Raw genomic sequence first — 27,158 nt, 5'->3', positions numbered from 1 at the left:
GCCCATGTGGTTGCTGCGTCACGTAACCAATGTTTTGTAGTGGTCACTTCAACCCAGACTCAAGTTACCCTGTCTGGAAAACACTGTTTATTTCCCCACCGACGCACAGTGGCATGGTGCCAATCTTGTGTTATCATACAAGAGAATACCTCAGACTATAACAAAATAGAAATACAGAACAGAATGCTCCATGAGTTCAATGGTCATGAACAACGCTTTGTGAGCATTGAAGCATGCTTCAAGATTCTATTTTCTTATTTTTTTATCTTGAATGTGGTTTATGGAATATAATATTCATAATCTCTGCCTTTCCATCAAAGGCCTTGACGGTCTTATTCTCCTTTTTTCTTTTTTATTCTCTTTTCTCTCCTCCCCCCTCCTTTCTTCTCCTCCTCACCTCCCCTCTTCCTCCTCCCCCATCATCTCCTCTCTTCACCTCCTCTCTTCCTCTCTTCTCCTCCTACCTCCTCCTCTCTTCTCCTCCCCCTTCTCTTATCCCCCTCCCCCCGTCACCTCCTCTCCCTCCCCCCTCCTCTCACCCCTCCTTCTCTTACCTCCTCCTCCCCCATCTCTCCCCGTTCTCTCCTCTCTCCCCTCCTCTCTTCCCCTCCCCCCCCCTTCTCTCCTTTCCCTCCTCCTCCCTCCTCCTCCTTCCCCCCCGTCTCCTCTCCCCCCCACCAGACGGCTGTGTTTGAGGGACTTCCCATCACCAACCAGCCTGGGTAGCCCCGCCCATTCTTCCAGCGAACTGAGTTCGCCCTGCACAAGGGTCTGGAGAAGAGCAATACATTTCTCTCTGCTTCCGTTCCGTTTTTGCGGATCCCCGAGCTGGCTTTTCCCCTTGGCGGGCTATTGGCTGGTTTAACACAATGACGACAGGGAAGCGACGGCAAGCAGCCAATCACGTACAGAGTCGGTTGAACTAGGCCCGTTGATCACGCCTCTTGTGCTGAAGGAAATGACAGCAGCTTCCCCAGACCAACGTGCAATGTACGGTTGGCTTGGTCTGGTAATAGCCAGGCTAATCACCAACGACATGCTAAAGGCAACCTACTAGCCCCCCAAAGACATCCCCTGACAGCTCCGCTAGGGAATCGGAGCGCAGCACATCGTGTCTCAATACCGCGCAATACTACACAATACCGTGAATAGCAGTTTTCAATTCGCGAATTTGTTTTGCTTTTATGTCAAACATGAAAGCCAAATCAAAGATGATTTTTTTTGACATGACCTAATTGTTTGGTCGAATTAGATTGGTCTATTCCTCATTCGTTCTGTAAGCCAACTTGCCTAATTAAAAGATGTGAGAATGCTAAGATGGAAATAAACCGAGGCACTTACTATCTACAAGGCACACACACCCATACACACACACACACACACACAAACACAGATACGCACATATTAAAACACACACACACACATACACATACTAACACACACACACACATAAACACACACACACAAACACACACACACACGCACGCTCACACACAAACTTCCACTACTACATTTAAGTTAGTAATTAGGTCTCATTCCACATCCCTGCTGTGAAGATTAGTAATTTCTCCGAATGCACAAGGGATTGATTTGAATACATATTTTTCACAGTATTTCCGTCATGTCCGGGCTCGTCAAAACATCTCTCGCGTGGAAGTCTTGTACGGCTGCTGTTTGTTCCTCCTGGAAGAGAGGGCTGGCCAGAGCTCCACCCTGGCCTCGCTTCCTCTTTACGCTTTCAGGCTTCGACTACGACAGCTGTCTCGGACAATAACCATGTGGGAGGATGATGTGGCTACTAGCATACGCTTCCACCGAGGAGAAGCATGACGTGGAGACCTAATTCATCAGTTGAACAGGTTAATGGACGCAGGGGCGTGTTCCATATTGAAATAAATGGTTGGGCGATTAAACTGTGATTTAATGTGCTGCTGGACACTGATTCGGAGTGAGCGGGTCAGACCTTTCAGTTTCCCCTGGTTCCTGACCGGCCGCAAGATCAACTGGAACAAACTGCAGGATCGCATTTCAAAGTAGAGCCAGGCACCACACGCACACCAGGTAGAGTTTTACATTTAAAGTTTCTACATCGCTGACTCCAGCCTCTATCCCCATCCCCAAAACCCCACCCCCATCTCCTCCCGGTCTCCTTCCCTCCTCCTCCTCCTCCTCCTCCTCCTCCTCATCACTCAGAACAGCTCTGGTTGTTCCTAGCTGCTCATGTATGGCGACGCAGCCGGATGAAGACATATTGGTTCATCAATCACATCTCGCCCTCTTCCTCTTCCTCTTCCTCTGCCTTCCACAACCAGTCAGAGGCTATCTGAGGGCCACAAGCCCAGTCACACCGTGTGTGTGTGTGTGTGTGCGTGTGTGCATGTGCGTATGTGTGGGTGTGTGTGTGTGTATTTGTGTGTGTGTGTGTGTATCCCTGTTCGTGTGTCTATTTAAAGTGTGCGCTTGTGTCTAAGAAAGCGAAAATGACAAATACCTATTCAAGCAAACTGCTGATACCTGTCTCGCTCCCCCCCCCCCCCCCCCCCCCCCACACACACACACACACACACACACACACACACACACACACACACACACACACACGTCTCCCACCACCCACCTGCTATCCGGTCTGCTGAATGACAGCCTGTTGACAGTATCTTAATGCACTGAAGAAGCGCCAGGAGTGGGTTCTGTTTTTCAAATGAACCATTCGTCTCCCTAAGTGTCGAGTCAATACATCAAATGGGAAGAAGAAGAGGAGGAAAAAATAGACACTCTCAGGGAAAGGGGAAGGCAGAGAGGAGAGAGGCGGGCATGTCACTTTTACACACCATCATGAGGCTGTGCATCAGAATCTGTTTGTGTGTTCATTGTGTGTTTCTCGGGCAGACAGGCCATGACAACGATGTGAGGGTAAAGAGGTTCTATCCTCCCCCTGCGTCTCCTGCATCGGTGAGTGTGCATGTGAGAGAATGCATTGTTATTTGTCTGTATTTGTATGTGAATGTTGTGTCCGTTAGTGCTAGTGTGTATTTGTATCCTTGTGTGTTTGTGTGTGTGTTTGTGTGTGTGTATTTATATGCATCTATGCACGCGTGTGTATGTGTGTGTCTATGTGTGTGTGTCTGTGTGCATATGCGTGTGTGTTTTTTTATTTGACTGTGTAGGTATTTCTATGTGTGCATGCACGTGTGTGTCAACTCTGAACCCAACCGCCTTCCCTCTCCTCCATCTCTGTACCCCCAGCCTACAGCACACAGCCTCCAGCCTGGCCCATCATTGGTACCCGGGGGGGGGCGGGCGGTCAGCCCAGACCCAAAGCCCAACCGGTCACGGCGGCGCAACTTACTCATTTTTCTGGAGAGTCAGAAGCAGCTGTTCACCTTCTACTTCAATCAGGAGCCTCAGTGCAGCCGGGTGGCCCTGGGGACAGACACACGGCACATATGAGATGAGCGAGATTAGCTCTGGGGGGACAGGAGCCGACAGCCGTTTGGTATTCTGCGCGTGAGCGAAGCTACAGCACACTGGGGTTGTTTCTGCTTTGTTGTGTTGTTTGTTTGGGGGGGGGGGGGGGGGGGGTGGTTCGCCAGGGGGTAGGCGAGCGGGGATGCTGATCAGATTTGTGCTCCTGTATCCCAGACGGATTACGGGTTAGATTTGGACTCCGTTTGAGTAAGGTTTGTGAACGTGAGATTTTTCTTGATGACATTTTTATTTATTTCTTTGGCCGTTTCTCGTATTTTTCAAATGGTTGTGTGTGTTTCTATCAGGCTATTGTTAAGAAGTTCTGCTCCATAACTTTTAATGCCCTTTATAAAAAAAAATCTTTCCATGTAGACAATCTATGATTAAACATCATTGGCGACACTGTGAACACATTCTTGGCCCTAATGAATAAGCATCAATTCACAACCCCCAAAATGGAGCCCTGGTCTGGGAGAGAATCGCGGTGGGAATATCTCCGGACGTCCAGCGATTCATGCCCTGAGCCCCGCCGTAAAACAGGCTTCGGTTCGATAAACAGCACATGAACACGCCATATTTATTTCAACATCTAATATAGTGTTGCAATTAGAGCTCTTCTGTGAGCAGGCTGATACTCAGGCGATCGCGGGAACGACCGGAGGTTCTGTGTTTGCTTCTCCGAGCAGGCCAGCAGAGGAAACCATCCAACACCGTAAATCTCCGCACTATTACAACAAAGCGTTATAATACCTCACCGTCGTCTTAAGAGCCCTGTGACTGGCGTGTGGATCGGACGCTACAGTGAGCCAAAGAGGACGAGCAACACTGCAGTCTCCCTTTAACGAACAGTCGGAGACTCTCGCCAGAGCTCGCACCTTAAAACAAGTTCCGAGCGGATTAGCGGAGCCCGTCCCTGTGTTTGACAATAATCCTACGGAGGGGAAGACACAGAGGCCTCTGAGCCGCTGTCTTAAGGCATTGTGTGGTGCGTGTGAGAAGCGATGTCTCTGACACACACTCAGACCAGGCCGCTCATCTCCTCTCGTATCACATCTGCCTATTGAACTCCTGACACACGCTTCTGCACGCACACACGCACCAGCACGGCAGGCACGCACTCACACACACGTGCGCACACACACACACACACACACACACACACGCGCGTTTGAAACACACACACACGCACGCACACACACACACACACAGACACAGACATGCATGCATGTACAGACACACACACACACACACACACACACACACACACAAACACACACACACAAACACACACACACAAACACACCCAAACACACACATGCACAGACACACAGATGCACACACACACACACACACACACACACAAACACATGCGTTTACACACACACACACACACACAAACAAGAGGTTCGTCACACCTAACCATTGTCAGGGTACGTCTCTGTGCATCCATTGTTTAACGGAAACATGCACACTCACGCAGCCGACTCATGCATACCCAGTCAGGCACACGCACAGACACACACAAACACTCACACACGCCCCAAAAAAACTCAATTCATCAACACAAAACACTTTAGCATCAACATCCAGCTCACATATCCCAGCTCGACGGGGGGGTGGGCCTCACTGGGGGTGAGGCGCCCCACCCAGAGAGCACTGCACTCTGGGTGAAGGCGCCGGTCCCCCCCCCCCGTGGAGACGCACCACGGCGGATCAGCAGCGGGAGGCCAGCTCGCACCACTTCATGGCCCCAGGCAACGCGGTTGCACAAGTCGTGTCAACATAAACGGGAGAGACGCCGGCCAGCGGGCCGAGAGCACAGCTGGACGTCCGCATGTCCAGGAACAGGCTGCAGCTGCTTCTGATGTGTCTCCTGGACGCTTTTATCGTAATGTCTTAAGAATGACTCCCAAATAAAAACGTCGTAGATTATTATTAGCGAGCATGAATTATTTTGTTTTCAACCTAGCCCGTCTTTGCATTTATTAGGCCAAGAAATACTCAATGGTGGGATCGAACAATGGAACTTTGAACAAACCGTGCTAGGTTTATTAAGTCTTTCTACATCGTCTTTTAAGCCTGTGTTTGGGCGGTTTTCATCTGCGAGAGCCAGAGAAAGTCCGATTTCAAACCTTTCACTCTTAGTCATAGTATTTCCCCGTCTCTGCTTCCTGAGATGCAAAACACATGTTTGAATTGTACTGCCTCTGCTGTCTGAAATGTGCTGAATCGAGCACTTTGATTACCTGTAAGAAAGGCATGGAAACCAGAACATCCTATTATATCTATATAATAGTGTTATATATATATATCAATTTATATAACACTATTATATCCATATAATAGTGTTTTGTATGTATAAATATATAGGCTGGGCTGCACATTGCGTTGTTGTACACTCCCAATGTGAAGAGTGATAGATGGGAAGTACATCTTCCATTACACATTCTGATCACGGTTACCATGGGAACGTAATTAGTTTTGATGAAGGTGTGAAATCGGGGTGTGTGTTCGCTCCGCGACGCTCCACGTGCTCTCGCCGCTATTCACCTGGAAATGAAGTGAACTGATTGGTCTCCAGTCCCGCCCAATCAGCAGGCGGGGCACCGTGGTCCCGTGGCGTTTCTGCTCGGCCGACGCTCTGTCGCCGTGGGGAGCGCTGATTGAATTTCCTGTGGAAAGAAAAGGGGAAAAGAAAAAAAAACGCGACGTTAACAAACAGCATGGCTTCGTAACAGATGTGCGTCCGCATTATTAATTCATCCGCTCGGCCGGCCGTGACGAGACGCGTCCCAGCGGTACGCGTGGGCGACTTCAGCTTAATAACGGGGTTCACAGTCAGAGCGAGCCGCCCAAGCCCCGCCCCCCCCCCCCCCCCCGATGCTTCAATCTGATGCGTTTTGTTCTTTTTAATGACATACAATTATCCAGCCGTCACAGAAACAAAACGCCGGCACTGCCGTCACTTTGTCATCGTCCCCCGCCCTGATTCTCTCACATTGGTTCCGTTCTATTTACAGACGGCGGCCGGGCCGATGTGGTCCTGTCACCGGAGCCGGCGAGCCGCGGAGACCGCGCCACGTAACGGCAAACATCAGCGGGAAAGGTATCCTCTGAGAACGACCCCACGGCCTCCCTGACACAGACGATAAGGGCCGGCCCAGGAGGAAGAGCGGGTTGGCTGGTAACCGGAAGGTTGCCGGTTCGATCCCCGGCTCCTCCTAGCTGAGTGCTGCTCCTGACGAGCTGGCTGTCGCGATGCGTGGTTGACCCCGCCATCGGTGTGTGAATGTGTGCATTAAACATTTATGCTTTGGATAAAAGCGTCTGATGTGAATGTAATGTGTGCATATTTGATGTAGTCTCAGGTCCAGCCTTCCTACTGTGTTTTAGCTGAACATCTGGGTGTGCGGAGCAGGAAACCAACAGCTGGGCTAGGCCCTGTTTCGCAATGGAGACACAAACACACACACACGCATTCAAATACACACACCCACCCACACAAACATTCACATACAAATACACACACATACAAAGTAGAGCTTTAAAGGGCATTTTTCCAGGTGTATTTCTACAATGGCCGGCCTCCCTCATGTTGGTTTGAAACCTTAACAGACCCTGCGTGACTTTTGATTATTAATATAAAGTCTGATTTGCGAGACTGCATTTAACCATCCCATAATCTATTTTTGGTTCCTGTGGGGTTAGCGATAGAACAGCGAGACACACGGCCCCGTCTGGCGAACGCTACCCGGTCCGAGGGATTATAGACACAGCTCCCAGCATGCTTCACTCTCTCATTTTCATTTTCCCTGAGCGGTATGTTCCGAACAGGGTGTTAACCAAAACGGCCACTAGCTGTGGCTTCTCACAAGCTCTGATGTGGTGCCAGTCACTCTGATGTGATGCTGCACCACCCTCCCTCCCACGTACACACACACAACTCCCCCAGTGCCCCCCCCACCCCTGCCCTTTCTTCCAAATCCAAAACCAGCGTGTCTTAAGTCTTAAGAGGCAGTCTACGTTCTGGAAAAGTACCACACCACTTCAGGCTGTGACAAGAAACTTCAATCCCCCTCACTCCCACTCTCCCACTCTATCCCTATCTCTTTCTCTCAGCGTCACACACACGCACGCATGTACGCGCACACAAACACACACAGCAAAAGCTGTAAAAAAAATAATTCAACCCTACTGAGGGACATGCTACCATGGTGACAACATCTCGCCCCCCAGGTGCCATCCCCGTCACTATGGAAACCATTTCTGAGCATGAAATGTTGGGGCGCTTGTGAGCAAGTTCACGAAAACATCACAAATCGAATGTTTCCTTCTAATTAACCTGGAAGGAGGCTCTTGCCTTCTAGACAATAACAAGAAAACACTCCAATAAGTGTGTCGTGCTGTTGAGTTTGTGGTTGTTAATAACTTCTTGACATCCAAACCAAACATTTCTCAGTTTTCTATGTCTTACCGGAACTCAATCGAGAGTCGGATTAAATTCCCATGACTACATTTACCAGGGTTAGGGTTACCACTCACACACATGTGCAGACACGCACACACACACACACATGTGCAGACACGCACACACACACACTCACACACAAACACACTCATGTGCAGACACACAAACACACACACTCAAAGACATGTGCAGACACACACACACACAGACACACACATGTGCAGGCACACACACACACACACACGCAGATGTGCCGACACAAACACACACACACACACGCAGATGTGCCGACACAAACACACACACACACACACATTTGCAGACACACAAACGTGCAGACACAGACACACACACACACACACATGTGCAGACACACGCACACACACACACACACACACACAAACAGGGTCAGATACACATTCGCACACATCCACACTCACACACAATCACTCTCTTGCACACACACACACACACACACACACACACACACACACACACACACACACACACACACACACACACACACAAACCACTCCCAGCATCCAGGCTATCTCCTTTGAAGGCCTTTACAGACGTTCCCACCAGCCATGACTCAGTAAGCCCAATAGCTGAGTGTGGCTGTTTAATAAGGCTGGGTTCATAAGGCTGGGCCCCCACAGCTGGGGCCCCCAGCTGGGGCCCGCTGGCCCTGTGTTCTGGTTCACACACAGAGAGACATTCTGGAGAGCATCACTCAGACTTCCCGTCTGATAAGAGCGGCAGAGACTCAGACGGGGTCTCGGAGACACACACACACACAAACACACACATACACACATGAACACACACACACACACACAGTTTCTCAAAGAAGCATAAGGCACGTCACACGCACTCTTACTCTCTCACACGCACACGCACACACACACACACACACACCCTCTGTTCGCTCTGCTCTGCTTTCGTTAAGTCTCGAGTGTTGGGGAAAAGAAGAAGAAGAGGAAGAAGAAGGAGGAGGATGAAAAGGCCACGGAGCCACCAGCAGCCTCGACAAAGGGGGTCAGTGACGTAGCAGCGAGAGAGGGTGGAGGCCGGCTCGGTCCACACAGTGAGGTCGGCAGTTTACGGGCGGAGCAATGGCCGCCGCCGCCGCCGCCGCCGCGCCTTCTGCGGTCTTGGGGTCCAGCTCCCCCGGGAGGGGGGCCCCGGCCACGTGAATGACCGTTTGTTAGCGGAGCCGTGCGCCAGCCGCTCCGGTTCCCCGCATGAACGAGCGGCGCAACAACACGGCGTCACGGGCGTACCGTCAGCGAGCGGTCTCGGTTTACTCAGGAGCCGCAGGAGCCATTAAAACAAAATAAGAAGTCAAAGTGGCCCCCAAGATTGGGAGCCTGATTTATGTGTTCAATAAAGGGGGGGGGGGGGGAGCGTAAACAAAGGATCTTAATAAAAGACCGGCGTGGGCCGCCGCCGCGACCGGCTGCCTTGGCGCTCACAGAGTACGCACAAGGAGTGCTTGTGCCGATTATATTACCTCCATAAAGCCAAGGCCGACGTAGCCAGGAGCCGTCACGCGAAAACTGGACTACTGTCTGTTTTTATGGGCGTGACCGAAATGAAATACAGCGGCAAGTATATACGGCGGTCTCCCTGCCATCAACATCAATTAGACGGCTTGTTAAGGAAAACACGCAAACTCTGCTCTACGCTGAGTTGGTCGCCCCGGTTACGAAAACAAGAAGGGTCCAGTGGGAGCCGGTGTTGTTGTTTAGTTTTTCTAAGAGCTCCTCTTACATGACATCCTGCGGCCACACATGCGGTGGTTGCGTACAGGTTTAAAGCGCATCAAGCGGCAGAAGCAGGCCCATGCTTGGAGCATATCTCTGTCGAGTCACATGGGCTCACAAACCAACGTTAACCGGTTCCCCAGGCCGTCACGGGATCCGCGAGAACGTCGCATCAGCTGCTCGGAGGACAACGCAGGGAAGAACCACTCTGGCCGTATCTAAGTCAAGTCGGGGATTCGTCTGTCTTCGTTCGCTCCACCGCTCCACTCACTGGTCCACTCCCAGCACTGTCGCACCCCCCAGTCTCCCTATCCCAGCAGGCACACCCCCCTTAAATAAGTTTGGATTCACATCTTAGGTCTGACAGCAGACGAGCTCAGACGCAGGTGAACGGGGCGTTTCGCTTTCGTTCGCTTCACATTTGTATCGACCAATCACGCCGCTGGGGGCGGGGCTCTGTAAGCACGTCATTGGCTAATCAACAGGGAACACACGGTCAAATCAACACCATGTCAGACCGGCCAACGATCAAACTCCCCTTCTGAATCCCCCTGCTGCCTCCGCACAGAAGTTCTGCTTACACACAGCAGGAGGGCCTCAGCTGAGAAGAACCAGCATGCTCCGTTCCATACACAGAACCCTAGAACACAGACAGGGCCTATGCCACCAACATGTTCTGTGACAGCCGGAAGTGGCTTTTTGTGGCCCTTTAGTGTGAGCGCTGGCGTCAGATAAGGACACAAGGAAACGAGGACATGAGGAAACGAGGACGCAGGAGAACGTCACTTTGACAGCAGCCCTGGTCCGCTTCTCAGAAACATGGCTGATTAAATATGAAGAACAATGCCTTAGGCGACTCGGAAAAAGACTGAGGCGCAAAGTATGAGCGTGTGGGTGCAACCAGATGGTTGTGGTGTTTCGTGTGTGTCCGCTTTGTTCTATGTGTTTAGTATCAATTAATATTGTGTGTGTGTGTATGTGTGTGCCTGAATGTGTGTACGTGTGTGCCTGTGTGCACACCCTTGTGTATATGTGTGTCTTTGCGTATTTCTGCTTCTGTGTGTGTGCATATAGTGTGTGTGTCTGTGTGTGTTTGTGCGCCTGTGTGTGTGTGTGTGTGTGTGTGCGTGCAGGCATTGTGTGTGTCGTGTGTGCATGCAGTGTGTGTGGCAGGGGTAAGGCAGGCCGTTTGACACAGTGAGGACAGTGTGTAGAGACGGCGCTTGAGCCTCGCCTGGGAAAGCGAGCTGGAGGAGGAGAGGAGCATGTGGAATCATTCAGGACCGGGGCTAATTATAGCCACATCATGCTGGTTCTGTCTGTGGGGCGAGGGCCCACAGAGAGACCATGGGACTCTTCCTCTCCCCACAAAGGTGGGGCCACGTGCAGGCCTGCCCTCCGCGGAGCACGACTAATAACACCGCTGCCTTCTCATCTTCCCTTCTCCCTCTTCTTCTCTTTCCATATTTTTCCGTTCGCTAAGTTCTTGGGGGGGGAAAAGTCGTTTCTTTTTTTTTCACAGACCCGCCGCTGTGGTTGTGCTAATGGAAGTCTTCTGTTAAAGGTAATTTGTTGTAGTTAATGTGTATGGACCTCTCTTACGCACTTAATGTATGTTGTACTTCCTGGCACTTCAAAATAGTACTTAAACATTGTGTAGCATCTTATCCTGGATATCTATGTTGTACACAGGGAATGGGTTAACCTAGTGATTGTAAGTGATTGGCGAATCGGTCTTTTGAACATCCTTACTGGACCGACAGTGATATATTGTTGTTTCTCTTTCTTCTGACAAATGTACTTATTGCAAGTCGCTTTGGATAAAAGCGTCTGCTAAATGCCTTAAATGTATATATGTAGCCTGGGAATCAGGAGAATATGCAAGCTGGTGTTTTATCTGGTCTGGCATGCGTGTCTGGCCCTAGTCCCGGTCCGAGTTCCAGCAGACCTGGATCGGGTCCGACCAATCGTGACCGTGTATCTAATATTGGGCGGGTTCGACATGACTGTCAAGAAGAGAGGCCTATGGGATCGGCGTTGAGGCCTTTTCATGTGTCACACGTTCGGTTGCTCTGATTGGTTGAAGGTCTCTCCGATGGCTTCCAGAGGCGTTTTGGTCTAAGCCTGTCGGTAACGGCCCCTTGGATATCAAAACCGAACCCAGAAGTACGTTATCTCCAAAATATGAAATGCTATGCGTCTCATTTTCACGGGATTATACAATAATTAAAATACTTTTCTATCTGGTTCATTCCGTAGATAACACTACATACACACTTCACTTCATTAACGATGAAGCGTAGTTCGTTCGTTAGTTTGTTAATTTACATATTCCAGGGCAGAGCGGCAAAGGGGTGACGTGTTTAATCATCGAACACGGCCGTAGCTCCCCCAGAAGTCACGAGTTTGAGAATGTCGTCCAACAAACCTTTGTTGCCGAGCCATTGCATCTTTAATAATTGGCTGATTGGCATGCACACGGTGAACTCAATCTATCCCCAACCAAGACTGTTTATGCTCATTTAAATACAACTGGGACTTGGTCTGGCATGATGGAAGATCAATCAGAGGACTAGATGACTTCCGCTTCGGATAACTAAATTAAAGCTTCACCGCATTTCCTTATGGATTTCTCACACAATCTTTACTCCTCTTGACAATTGTGGTCAGCACCTATTTAGGGGCCGATTCCGAATATTGTAGGAGTATAAAACGTCCGATATCGATATGTCGGCCGGTGTTCAACATATCGTTATATCGGCCATTATCCGATATATCAGATCTCCACACAGAACACACTCAAACTGTGAGGGTTGGGGGTGTCTACGCGTATGAGCTAAGTGGTTAAAGCATTTAGAGGTTCAACCGCGGCATCAGAGGATTTAAAAGGAGGCAATTACATTTTTTTTTAATCGTCAACACACCAGGTCAGTGGCGGGTTAGGTCCGCTTGGTTTCCACGGTGACGCCGCCATTCCAGCCAGGGACTCGGCTTGGGGACACTTGGGAACCGCTGAGCATGTGGCGTCATGGTAAAACAAGGCGGCCAAACCCTACCTACTGCTGCACAATGAACCCATGTCTGTACCCTGGGTTTACGTAGGGTCAGTAGCGGCTTATTTAAGGGCAGAGCCAAACTCTTGACGGTTTAACGATTAGCTAGTTAGAGAGCGGCTGGTATCGCTACACTGGTCAAAGGTTTGGTTGTTCTGTCTCCCCCCCCCTCTCTGCTTTCCTTCTCCCCCCCCCCACCTCACTACTGCTTCCACTACTGCACTCACTCTCTCTCTCTCTCTCTCTCTCTCTCTCTCTCTCTCTCTCTCTCTCTCTCTCTCTCTCTCTCTCTCTCTGCTTCCACCTCCCTCCCTCTCCCCCTAAGTGCACTAATTGCAGAAACTCCACTTCTCTCCCCTGTTATTCCGTTGAGTCTCCCTCATTCGATCGCTCTCACTCCATTTATTATCTCCCTTTTGTTTCTGATCCCCCCCCCCCCCCCCCCCTCTCTTGTTCCTCTAGCTGAGAGGTTCTCCTGCCCTGACCCCCGGTCTGAGCTGTTACATTTTTTTAATCCCGAACACATTGCAGAATAATAAGTCGTTCTGCCGTATGTGCCTCTTCCATTTTAAAACTCGCCCAGGGGTTGTTTCCAATAGCTCTGACACGAGGGCTGCTGTGTTGGGGCCGGCAGCCGTTAGCCCATCAAAGGTCATTTTTTGGGGCGGAACCCGGACCCCAGAGTACCTCAGGGGCTGTGGGGGCCCGTTGGATTGTGGGCCAGTAAAACCACATCCAACCCGCACTAAAAAAAGAAAATATTATAAAGTTAAAAACACTTTTTCTTTTCATCCGCTCCCTGGAGCCCGTGGGCTTGCGGAGAAGCCCTGCAGTGCTTTACCCTCTCTCTCGGTTCCCCCCCCCCCGCCTACTTCTTTACACTCGTGTCCCCTTACACTCTCTCCTTTCATCTCTCTTCCTCTCCGCCTCCATCAATCTCCATGTCTCTCCTTTGCCCTCTCTCTCTCCCTCGCCCCCTCCCTCTATTCTAAAACCGTACCTGCAGTACCAAAGTCATTAGCGCCAGACACACCCTTGATGTCATCACATAATTACTCACGGAGAAATGGATGGGGCTGCCACAGAAATTACCCTTGTCTCAGCAGTGCCGCCGGGCCTGGGGCTGGGGGGTGATTGTGGCTGGGACGGGGGGGTTAGCTGGTTGGGTAGTCGCGGTGCCTCAGGTGGCAGACAGTTTAGGCTCCCCAGTGGAACATACCCTGGTGCAATGCTTTCATGCCTGGCCACAAAGGTCAGAGTCTGAGAACGTGGTGTGTGGTGGCGGCTGTGGGCGTGTGATAGAGAGAGAGAGAGAGACGCAGGGTGTGTGTGTGTGTGTGTGTGTGTGTGTGTGTGTGTGTGTGTGTGTGTGTGTGTGTGTGTGTGTGTGTGCGTATGTGTGCATTTGTGTGTGTGTGTGTGCATATGCGTTTCTGCGTGAGTGCGTGCGTGCGTGTGTGTGTGTGGATGTGTTTGTGAGCTTGTGTGTGTGCGTGCGTGCGTGCTTACATACGTGCGTGTGCGTGAGTACCTGTGTGTGTGTGCGTGCGTGCGTGTGTTTCATTTACACCCAGGCCTGGAACTTCAGTCAGTCTGTCATGAAAAGCACATGTCTGGCAGTGGCTCAACGGCTGTGGCAGGCGTTCCTCAATGAGGGAATCCGGCTGCGACATCATCCCGCTCCCTCTGCACTTTTTAAGGTCAGAACAACATCTGCACATGAAGTGGTGTGGTGACTACAGCTGTCCTCGAAACGATGATCTATGGTCTAAAGGATTCACTAAAATGTAAACGGCTGGATTACATTGTTAAATGTGTCATATAAACGAGAGTAAAGAGTTCAACTACCACCCGACGATACCGTCAGGGTATCCCGACTGTTAAAGAGCCGCACATCAATCATTGGATTTGATTGGCTGGTTTAAGGTTCTGACCTGCGGACCAGCCAATCGCCCTGCAGGAGCGGAGGAGGGCGGGCCCTGTCAGCGCTCCGCACTCCTGTTGTGATCGCTGCGAAGCGTTCTATAGGATGTCCTGGTAGAAGGAGTTAAATAAAGAATTCATCGCGGGCCCTGATGTGGCTGGAACATAAATCAAACACACACACACACACACAGTCACAGACACACACACACACACACACACACACACACACACACACACACACAGGGGCAGACCTCACTGCTTTAAGGGACACACACAGTCGCAAACACACACACACACACACACAGACACACACACACACACAGACGCACACACACACACACACACACAGGGGCCGACCTCAGTGCTGGCAGCGACAGGGCTCTGACTGGGCCGGACCGTTTGAATTGGACCCAGAGAGGAGTGGACCTGTCATCTGGTCCCAGCCAGTTAGCCCCGGTCGCACCTCAACTCCTTCTTCATTTCCTCCCTGAGCAGAGGTATGAAATGTGGGCAGATGCAGCATGCCAGGCTGGATGATGGATTATCTACAGACCGACTATCGTCGAAACCTGAGGCTGCAAACACACACACACACACACACACACGACCCACACCCACACACACACACGCACACAGTTACACGTGGATGTGTATGCATACACACACACACACACACACACACACACAGGCGCACAAACACACATGCACACGTAGACACACGCAAGCACACACACAAACACACACATTCACAGACACACAGTTATACACACAGAGTTACAGATGCACACCTGGATATAAAAATAGAAATGTTTCCCTCAGTACCAGTAGGCAGTGGGACCAGGTCGGTTACCAGAAAGTCTCAAAAGTACAGTTCTGCCACACACTGGGATAACTTTCATTATTCTCTTTGTCTCTATCAGACAGACCAGCAGTATCCTACCAGTACATACTGGTCTGCACGGATAGCACTGTGCAACACCATGTTTAGAAGTGTGTGTGAGGAGAGAGAGAGAACGAGAGAGAGAGAGAGAGAGAGAGAGAGAGAGAGAGAGAGAGAACGAGAGAGAGAACGAGAGAGAGAGAGAGAGAACGAGAGAGAGAGAGAGAGAGAACGAGAGAACGAGAGAGAGAACGAGAGAGAGAGAGAGAGAGCGAAAGAGAGAGAGAGAGAACCGTACACGTTACACAATGTTTAGAAGTGTGAGGATTTAGCGGAGGGAAATGTTTTTTCCCCAGTTCCTTCAGTTTGTTTCTTATTAAAACTGTTGGTGGTCTTCAACACATGAAAATAAACAAGCTATATATCTCTCCCTTGGGGGTGGGCCTTTGGCAGTCTCGTATCTATCTGCTGGCCTCCATCATGAGAATATCGGGGCCAATCACAAGCCAAAAAGATATTCTGAACATTAAGAAAAAGGAAAAAGCCTATGGATGCTGGCGTATGGAGGAGAAATGGGAGTCCATAACGAGGTCTGTCCGACCGCACCTAGCCCCGATGAAGTATGAACACTTGGGGCGAACGGGACGAGCAAGGTCCCCCAAGAAAGTCTTCCAGGCGAAACGCAGATATGGTGAAAAACATGAGCTAACCCGGATAGATTACACACGGCTGGAGGAACAACTGGGCCCGCGGACCAGAGAGAGAGAGAGAGAGAGAGAGAGAGAGAGCAAGAGAGCGAGAGAGAGAGAGAATGAGAGCAAGAGCAAGAGAGCGAGAGAGAGAGAGAGAGAGAGAGAGAGAATGAGAGCAAGAGAGAGAAAGAGAGAGAGCAAGAGAGCAAGAGAGAGAGAGAGCAAGAGAGAGAGAGAGAGAGAAAGCAAGAGAGCGAGAGAGAGAGAATGAGAGCAAGAGAGAGAGCAAGAGAGCGAGAGAGAGAGAGAGAGAACGAGAGCAAGAGCAAGAGAGACAGAGAGAGCGAGCAAGAGAGAGAGAGAGAGAGAGAGAGAGAGAGAGAGAGAGAGAGAGAAGAGAGAGAGAGAGAGAAGAGAGAGAGAGAGAGAGAGAGAGAGAGAGAGAGAGAGAGAGAGGAGAGAGAGAGAGAGAGACAGAGAGCGGGTGCGTGTGCGTGTCGGGGGAACCCAGAGGGAGTTGTGCGTTGAGCTCAACTCTGACCTGGCGGGGTGTGTGAGCCCGGGGGGAGAGCCCAGAGCAGGCCTTGGGTTTCAGACGGCCTGTTAAACTTATCGGGGCGAGGTCAAACAAGTCCAAAAAACAGCCCCGCAGATAAATGTACAGAGGGGGAAAAAAACAAACACTGCAGCTACACATGTTGTTGGGTCAGCCACGCTAAGCCAACGCAGAACTAAATGACTTTTCCCTCCCGGTATACCGATGATGATAGCTATATCAGAGACCAGGAAACAAACAACTGCTCTATCGATTAACCGTTCCCCTACAGCGCTCCAGAACACGTTGGCCCGCTCCGGCATCAATCTCGCGTGTCTCAAAACGTCCTTCAACAACATTCTTTAAGGGGTGGACCAAAGAAATGTCTCCATTGGGCAATCAGGGCGAGAGAGAGCGAGAGAGAAATGGGATGGGTCACAGCCCGGAGATATCCGATTTCCCGAGGGTTAATGTTGTTCCTAGCGCTTACTTAAAGGAACGCCGTAACTACACAGTCCGAAAATATATTCCTAGCTCAGCTTTCATATGTCTCAGTATGCAGAGAGCAGGCCGCTCGTGATGACAGAGAGACAGAAGGACAGAGGGAGAGAGACAGAGAGAGAGAGAGGGAGAGAGACAGAGAGAGAGAGAGGGAGAGAGACAGAAGGACAGAGGGAGAGAGACAGAGAGAGAGGGAGAGAGACAGAGAGAGCGAGGGAGAGAGTCGTGTCAGCTGTAGCGACAGAGCTGTCTTAAAAATACACTGCCTGACAAGCCAAGTGTGTCAACTATCAGAGCACATTGTTCACAAGTGATACCATCCCGCCGCACATCGAGACAGAAACATTCTCAGATAAAGAAAACCAGGAAATGTGGAGGAGAAGAGGCAGAACAAGAACAAGAAGAACAAGAACAACAACAACAAAAAGAATGAGGAGGATAAGAATTAGGAGGAGAAGGAAAGAGGGAGACATTGAGACTGAAAGTCTCGACACTGTAGGGCAGAGGTTTATTCAAGTGAGCTAAAATATGTTTTCACTGATTTATCTTGAAAAGACCCAACAATTTACCTCCCACTATCTACTGATCTGATTAGTTGATCTACATGAGCAGCACAGGGACATTACTATAATAAACACATTTAAATGTTTAAAAGGGTGGAAAATAGCCTGGGAACCTCACCGGGACGGCGCACAGAAGAGATAGGCTGCCACACTCAACTCCAATTACCGATACAGGAAATCTTTTCACCTTAAAAACCAAAGTGCGTGCCGCCACCAGAGTGTCTGGGTAAGGGCCTCTTTGTTACAAGAGGGAGTGGAGGAGAAAGGTCACCAGAAAATGTCTTTCTTTCCAAAAAGTACACTCTCTAACTGGGAGGCAGTGAGGTCGCAGTGCTGTTTCTGCCTGCCTATAAATGTGTCCCCATTGTCTATGAAAGGTTTATGCGCCCCCGTTGACACTGGTGGTCCCACAGGCGTCCCCCTCTGGTCCCAGTCAGACCAGGAGAACCCGGGACCACCAGAAAGGCTTCCTCCATATGCCTTGTCTCTGGCCTCTTCGCCTCATCTGTAGTCATGGAGCTGAGGCGAAGCCATGGGTCTGAAGTCTCGTTGATGGCTGAAGGTCTGGATCAAGTGAAGCCCAGGAGGACCGGACTAGCGTGTGGTTCCTTTAACGGCCTCTAGGTGGCGCGTGTGTGTTGGGATGCGAAAAGACTGGCCACCATTCTAAGTCAACGGAAAATTGTGTTATGATTCTCCTAATGAAGCGAATGCATATTTCTGGGTTGGTTAGAGTCTTTCAGTGGCTGGTTCATCTCCATATCGTTTATTTTTGAGAGGTCGAGTTTGACAGTTTTACTTCATCAAAAAGATATTAGGGTTTGAAAATGAGTTTTGGCGGTAGACTGCGTGGAGGCCAACCAATCCTCACACTTAAATTGGCCAAAAGTGGATCGTTTCCACCGCTGGACGCAGAAAGTGTCAAACAACAGCGGCGCCCATAACGTGAAATCTTCGACTTCAGTACGGTTGAGAGTAAAGCGCTGGGTGACGTCTCGTCCCTACTTCCACATTTATGTACAGTATGGTAGATGGACTGCATTTATACTGCGCTTTTCTAACCAGAGGCCACTCGATGCACTCGACAATATGGCCTGACATTCACGTACACATTCACACATCGGCGGCGGTGTCAACCACGCAGGGCGACAGCCAGCTCGTCGGGAGCAGCCGGGGCGAGGCGTCTCGCTCAGGGACACATCGACGCTCACAGCTAGGAGGAGCCGGGGATCGAGCTAGCAAACTCCGGGTTACCAGCCACCCCCCTCTACCTCCTGAGTCACATGCCGCCCCCTGAAGGCTCCTCGGCCATCTTCAAAGCTGATGACCTGACCTTTAGCTGGTATGTGGCCTCCCTTCGGCCTTGTTTAGGCTCCGTCAGACACCTTCATGTCTTAAGGGTTCCCACAGTATGGTGGCTCCCAAGACGCCAACCACTGCGTTCACCCCACATATGTTCTCAAAGAGCCCCAGAGGGAAGGAAGTGGGCCCCTGGGGGCCGTTCACTTATCGTAAAGCACTGAACTTGAGTGGCCGTGGGTCCCCTGCTCCCAGGGGTGGGGCCCCCCAAGGGCCAAGGGATAGGAGGGTGCGGCACACTGTGTCTCCCACACACATCACAGCCGGGCAAATAAACACTCACTCATTATAAGTGTGCATGACTAAAGGAACATGCAAGCCTCTCGAACACACACACACACACACACACACACACACAAACATGTTCAACCCAACATTCGCACACGCATACACACACACACACACACACACTCCACCCCCACAAACACCCACACACACACAAACATGCAGACACATATTCAACCCAGCATGCAAACACACACACACACACACACACACACACACACACACACACACACACACACACACACACACACACACACACACACACACACACACACCTACACACGCACACACACACACAAATATATTCAGTCTGGTGCTGACGTTTCCGCAGCCGCGGTACTTCAGATTGTTACCGGAACCGTTCAGCATAATTGCTGGAGGTCTGCCTCACATGGACTCATCTATCCGCTGTAGAAGTTCACGTTTTCCGCAGCCACATTACAGTATTACATCCGTTTCTCTCATGCCATGCTATTGTGTGACATGAGAGAGAACCGATGTTAAAAAAAAACACTGATTCAATTAAACCATGATAAAAGGCGCTCTTGGAGGAATAAGTGGCGCACGTATTATCAAGACAGCTTCGGTGTCATCTGCAAAACAGCATGTCTTTAATTCTGAGGAGTGGAGAGTGGATGGGGGTGCACGTTTTGGGAGGCGGGGGGGGCACTGTAATGATTTATTATGTTCTCAACATAAAGTTGCCGGGGAAGCTAAGTGGAAGCATTTATTCACGAACAGAGCTGTCAGTATGCTTCTGTCGATAACCAGAGACCAGAATTTTTTTTAAAAAATACTGCAGTATAATGAAATAGAATAGAAAGGTATAGAATGAAACAATCATTATAATAGTTGTAATCATCATCATCATCATCATCATCATCATCATCATCATCATCATCACCATCATCAACCTTCCTAGAAATACTGACAATAATTCTAACAATATAAAATATGGTGCAACAGACTTCTTGAAAAGTGAGCTATGGTCATCAAATATCCGCACACCACCCACTGAACGCAAACTCTCCTCGCCCCCCACCCTGTACGGAAGTTCAACATGTTTTAAATTCGGTGGTGTGCACCCTGGCAAATCTGTTACTATACAATGCATTCAAACGAGTGTGTGTGTGTGTGTGTGTGTGTGTGTGTCTGTCGGTGTGTTTGTGCGCGCCCCACATGTATACCACCGTGGGCTGAATCACATAGTAGTACAGAAGTTATCACGCTGCTCTTTTTCTGGGAGACAGAACGTCAAGGCTGGGGAGTCATTGGTGGTCTTGCTCGGGTTTACGCGTTTGCATTACGCTTAGAATCTCAGTCAGAACATACAATCTCTCCATTATTGGTTCAAAATGTCAGTCAAAATGTAGTTTTAAACTGTGATTGATTATAGGGGACACAAAAAGGAATTATCTTCAACTCTTACCTTGCAAGGGTTCAGAGCGCACATCGTCCACGGCGTGCAGCAGCGAGGACGCCGATGACAACAAGGCGTGCATCGCTGTCAGAAACGCAAACTTGAGGCTCCAGTGACCGTGCCAGTTCATGGTTCCGAGCGAAACGTGAACAGGTCTGGACGAAATGTTTCACTGCAACACAACCATAACAGAGGCACGACTCAACAGCTGATGTGCACGGTCCCGAGGACTTCCTGAAATATGATCAAGCGGCGCAGGGGGAGACCGTTAATCCAGGAGAGCGCGTATCCAACCCGCAACACCGTCCCCATTCATTCATGGAGGCGTTTCGGGGCACCCGTCGTGCGTAAAAGTGAGTAAACTTCGGGGGGGAAGCGAGCAATACGCGTACACCGAGAGACGGAAACGATCCAAAAGGATTTAATAAAACAAGAATGGCATCAATTCCCGGCCAATTACTGTGGAGAGGAGAAGTGTTGTCTTGTGAGCGCACCCATGCATGTGCTCGCCAACAGCGCTCCTCATGGTCCTAGAGCCAGCCCACCGCGCGGGTTTCCCCTCGTCTGGCCGAGCTCTTCCCGTTACGGGACGGTTGTAACGGGATGCTCCAAATGAGCGTTATTGGCTAGAGAGAGGGCGGGACTTTCAGTTTCATGGGTTTAGCGGCGGGACAGCGCGGGGACTTCCGGTTGAGGGAGTTCTCCTCCGCGTTTCGGATATTGCTGTGTCCAAATGTTCGCAAAGAAAAATCCATATTTATATCTATTCGTAGTGGTTGTTATTTTTTGGGTGTTTTTATTGTTTTCGCCCCGGGGACCGCTAACTGGCGTATGCAGATCATATTAAGTAAAAGACCGGAATAGCGTGGCGGTAGACCGGGATAACGCTACTATTTAGGATCCTCTATCAACCTACCTTTTCAAGTCTAATAGTATTAGTGTAGGCTGTGATGATTAGTACACACATCAATTTACATGATTAATTCACTTCATTTTAGAAAAGGATTGAAAACAACCATTTAATTTGAAAAATACAGTTCTTACCAAATTGTGGTGGAAAAAATACAAGTAGGGACAATAGGATCAAATGCTGTGGCGGATCCTAATGGTCAGTGTTTTTTAATACAATAAAAATAAAAACGTAATTAAGCTGTAGGTGTTAAATGTGATTGACACATGATTGATTGATGTGATTGCCACATGTACTTCCTTGAGCAAGATTGGAACATTCTCATTGATTGATTGACAATTAATGATTAAACACACACACACACACACACACACACACACACACACACACACACACACACACACACACACCCACCCACCCACAGGGGCCGTCTTGTTGTGTGTCATGGATATTTGGTCCACATCAAAATTCAACTCATGGTTGAAAGCTTAGGATGAATATACACACAAACACAGACAAACGTAGGCCTATACATCATCGCTGGAAGCAAGTGTACATTCTAAGCACGGAAGCAGAGTCAACCGGTAGAAACCGCTCACTTCTGTAATGATGAGTAGACGGAATGGAGTGCACCAGCTCAGAGAAGCTGCTCCGCTAAAGGAAGGTGATGTTTAACAGAAGAGCTGCGCATGAACAAAGCAGCGCCTTGGGGGACGCGTAAGCCCATATTGACGGAGCGAGCTCCGACGTGAGCATAGACGTTAGACAAGATCACTGGAGTGTGGGTGTGTGATCCCAGGCGCTCCGCCGCGATAAGATAACACCCTATTTCTCCTTTAGTTTAAATGTTTTCTTTTGAAGTCGAACTTCAGAGAAAAAGACGGGTTATTGGACAGATACAATTAAATATGTATAGGCCTGGCTGCCCTGCTTAACAGTCAAGTCAGTGTTTAAAAATCAGAACAGAGACAATAATAACCCCGTTGCAATTTCCGCTTCATGGAAGGAATGATGTGATTATGTTTGAACTGCACTCACACAAAACCGAAACCCTGTTTGCCACTAATCAATCAGTAGTAAATATTGTGGTCAATATAATAAACAATGAATAATGACCCCCACATCAACAGCACGTGAGCTAAATAAGAACTCACACTCATCAATGCAAATTAAGATTAATACACAGCAACATACTCACGCCTGATGCAAAAAAGAAAAGAAAATGGGTATAGGGTGTTTGGGGTCAATCTTGTATTAGACGTCATGCACACGCAGAAACACACACACACACACACACACACACACACACACACACACACACACACACACACACACACACACACACACACACACACACACACACACACACACACACACACACAGACACACACACACACACACACACACACACACACACACACACACACCGTATGACAGTTTTGATTCACGCCCTGTGTCACATTGTCCCGAAGCGCTCCTCAACCTTTCCACGTCCACACTGGATCATAACATGCATCTAAATGAGCAGCGGCAGGCCGTCTTAAAGAGAGAGAGAGAGAGAGAGAGAGAGAGAGAGAGAGAGAGAACAAGAGTGGCGAGAGAGAGCAAGAGAGAGCGAGAATGAGAGCAAGATAGAGAGCGATACAGGGAGCATGAGAGAGAGAGAAGATGAGATATAGAAATAGTGAAAGAGATATAGTGAAAGAGAGAGAGATAGGAGTAGAGAGAGGGGGAGAGAAAGAGAGATAGTGAGAAAGAGAGAGAGAGAGAGAGAGAGAGAGAGAGAGAGAGAGAGAGAGAGAGAGAGAGAGAGAGAGAGAGAGAGAGAGAGAGAGAGAGACAGAGACAGAGACAGAGACAAAGGCTCCTTTCAATTGGCCGCCGTCCATTAGCGGGGCATTCCCAATGAGAACAGGGGTCACATTCCTGCCGCTCCCTGGTAGCCTAATAGCAAGGCAGTGAATGATGTGCTCCACCGCTTTAGCCCAACTAACAGGCTTCCCCCTGACGCATCGTGAGGGGCACACGGACGGGGACGTTTTCTCTGATGGCCCCTGATGAGGACGGACGTACGTCATGCATCGTTCAGGATGAGTTACCGTCCCTCCGTCCGTCCGTCCGTCTGTCTATCCGGTCACATTCGGGCGGGAACACACGGGGAACATGGCAAAGTGACTCCATGATGATGATGATGATGATGATGATGATAAGAACTAAGACGGGTTTGTCAGTTCCCCGACGGTAAGAGGATTGTTGTTTTTACAAAACCAAGCCACGTCTCGGGACCGGAGTGAGGAGGGGGGGGGGGGGGGGGGGGGGGGGGGGGGGGGGTGTCCTGTTTGGGAAGGAAAGTCCACAGAGCGCCTACGCTGACGCTGTTTAGTGTCTGTGGTGACCCAGTGGAGGGACTTTAACCACACTCTGGTAAAGCTGGGAAGGTATGAGTTCACACATAATTCGTCTCCATTCTGAAGTGCAGCGCCGCCATGGTGACATTATAAGTGTAACATTGATATTTATTCCTTCTTTCTCTTCATCCACAATGCAGCAGTAATGGAGGCGAGGTCAGATGGATGCTGGTCTGATGGCGTCCTCAGCTTCCTTCAGTGGTCGCTACCTTGAACACAAACACACAGTGACACACACACACACACACACACACACACACACACACACACACACACAGAGTGAGACACGCAGACACACACAAACAGTGACACACACACAGGGTTCCATCGCCCAACCAACAGATGTATCAAAATGTGTTGATACAATGAATGATGAAACACACAAACAAGCACGCACACACTCACCAATCAACACATACACACACACACACACACAGGGTTCCATCTCCCAATCAACAGACATGCAGAGAGAGAGAGAGAGACACTAATCCTCTTCCTCATTCATGATGGATCTGAGAAGGTCGCCACAGGAATACGGTGAGGATGGGGTTGGAGTGGGAGGCAGATGGGGGGGGGGGGGGGGCGTTAGTGGGTTAGTGACAGACGGACAGACAGAAGGGTCAACTGGCCATGAAACCCATGGCCCAGGTTAGCGTGCCAGTGCCTACCGGAGCCATGTCACGGCCCGGTTCGCTCTATCCTAAAACCCCCGGTTATCTCCTGCTGCCGTCCAGCAGTGAGCTCCGTGTGCGGGCAGCAAGCGTCCGTGCCTGCAGCTCCACAGCTGAATGGTGGCAGAGGCACTGGCACTCTGTGCCAGTGAGGGGCCTTTTGTTGCAACGGGAACACAGGGCGCTCATACACTCAGCACAGCAGAGCACAATGAAACTGTTCAGGCTCTCTGGATCCAAAACCAGAACGAGCGGGATATGGGGGGGGGGGGGGAACTGATACAGAGGGAGAGCAACAAGAAGGACCGTTGGGGTTACCGCTGGATAACGAAACAGTTGGCAATCACACACATGCCAACAACAAATAGTAAACATTTAAACATTATAAACGACGCCTTTCCTCGTTTGGACTGTGAGTTTCAATAAAAAAGTATTTTGGCAGTTTAATGTCCTCAAACAGTAGGGAGTAGGAGCAAATGTTTGATAGCAGTGACCTCTAGTGGAGAGACCCACTTAAGGGATACAGGCTCTATGTTTATTGCCGTTCTAAATTACATGTAAGCAAAATAAGGACAAAAAAAGGGCAGCGCAGTAAAGTTTAATGTAGTAATTTATAATTTGTTACTAAATACATTTCAACGTGACATAAATCATTTGGTAGCCTAATTACAGATTTCGTAGGCCTAATACGGCAGATAAACTGTAGCCACCAGGCACATTTTTAATTATGAGTCCAGCATATTCTATAATTGAATCATAAATTATCCTTTCATTTCAATTCATGTTCCATGTCATATATTTTATTTTCGCCTTACTGAAGGTTCTCCTGCTTCCCGTTAAAAGACCCCCAGACTTTTCAATCAAAAGCAATTATAAAACCTTGACCGCAAGTCATGACCGCAAAAGACCACCACACTTTAGGTTTAGCTGGGGGCGGAGTAAAGTGGGCCATCGCCTGCTCCATTGCCTTTGGGTCTTCACGTAATTAAAGGCTCAGCGCACCATGCATGTACGCAGCATCATGCTTACACGGCCGTTGAAGAGACATGCTGTCATGTGTGCTGCGGATATAACTTAAATGAACGAAGGGAAAACCCAACTAACATGAATTAACATGAGGATCAATGAAGACGTAAACATGAGATTTATGTGTGCGATGAAAATAAAGGTTCCGCGAGAATAAGTCAATTTTTATAGGCCTATGTTGATTTGTCTATCTATAATAAAATGATCGCAATATTATTTTATTTAAATAAATCAAGAGCTCTTTTGTGAGTTTTTTTTTTAATCAAAATTGTTTTTCTCTTTCTCAAACTATATGATGATGGCGAAACATAGTCCAATTAAACTTCCTCGTGTGCTTTCAGAAGCTTGTGTCGGCTAAAGGCCATTTCACAGTGGAAACATTTATGCGGTTTCTCCCCTGTGTGGGCCAGGCTGTGCCTCTTCAGAATCGCGGCACTCGTGTAACTCTTGTCGCAGGACAGACGGACACCAATACAGTCTCTCGCTGGCACCGAGTGCCTCCTCATGTGATCGGTGAGGTAGCGGGACTTGACAAACCCCTTCAAACACTCCAGACACTTTTCACGCACGCTTTGCACGAAAAGGCCCTCTCTTGCGTATGCATCATTTCGTTTCTCAACCGCACCCCGGCGTGTTCCTTGGCGATGAGAAGGTCCAAGCTGTGTTTGTGGGCGTAGGACTTCCCGCAGTGCTCGCAGATCAAGTGCTCGATGTCGACGACACAGGCGGTGAACTTTCAGGGCCGAGTTGGTCCCAAGCCCTGTGGAACAGTGCAAACTTCCGCAATCCACCAGTGCTCAGCGGCCAAGGCTGGTATTGCAGCTGTTTAAGCGGGCTGTGGACGGGTCCCTCGATTCACGGGGCCCAGAAGTAGATATCTCCGTTCACTCCAATACAAGTGGGGAGCAGGAATGCGTCTCCGCAAAAAATGTCTGGATATCAATCGAAGGCTCATAATTATCTTTACGCCATGTACTAAAAAAATGTAAGTTTTCTCTTTTCAAAACGCCACCTCAAGCGTTTTATTAGCCGTTTTATATTATTATTTTTTGCTGGAGAAGGAGGAGGGGGCAGCTGAAAGGAGTCGTAGTGAAACAAATGTTGTTTCGGCCCGGCATCCGAGAGGGCCTAGTGCACGGCTCCGTTAACTTCTGTGTCCGAGGTTTTTCCTTTTACTTTACATGAATGACGTTGATGGTTTTTAGTCACTGTGGTGACTTTTTATCA

General features: G+C 49.4%; 1 protein-coding gene across 1 annotated transcript; it reads right to left on the bottom strand.

The window, feature by feature from the left end:
- Positions 1 to 3,345: 3,345 nt before the first annotated feature.
- Positions 3,346 to 21,046, bottom strand: LOC307090202 (uncharacterized protein; the record flags this gene model as incomplete). The annotated part of the gene is made up of 3 exons (XM_079756775.1): positions 3,346 to 3,423; positions 6,019 to 6,140; positions 20,926 to 21,046. 3 exons carry the CDS (start codon positions 21,044 to 21,046, stop codon positions 3,346 to 3,348), a joined length of 321 nt encoding a protein of 106 aa, XP_079612901.1.
- Between the last annotated feature and the right edge of the window lie 6,112 nt (positions 21,047 to 27,158).

Source organism: Pollachius pollachius (assembly GCF_949987615.1).
Source record: "Pollachius pollachius genome assembly, chromosome: 19".
Classification (NCBI taxonomy): Eukaryota; Metazoa; Chordata; class Actinopteri; order Gadiformes; family Gadidae; genus Pollachius; species Pollachius pollachius.
The sequence above is the reverse complement of the archived record's forward strand: the minus strand, read 5'-3'. Positions and strand labels throughout refer to the sequence as shown.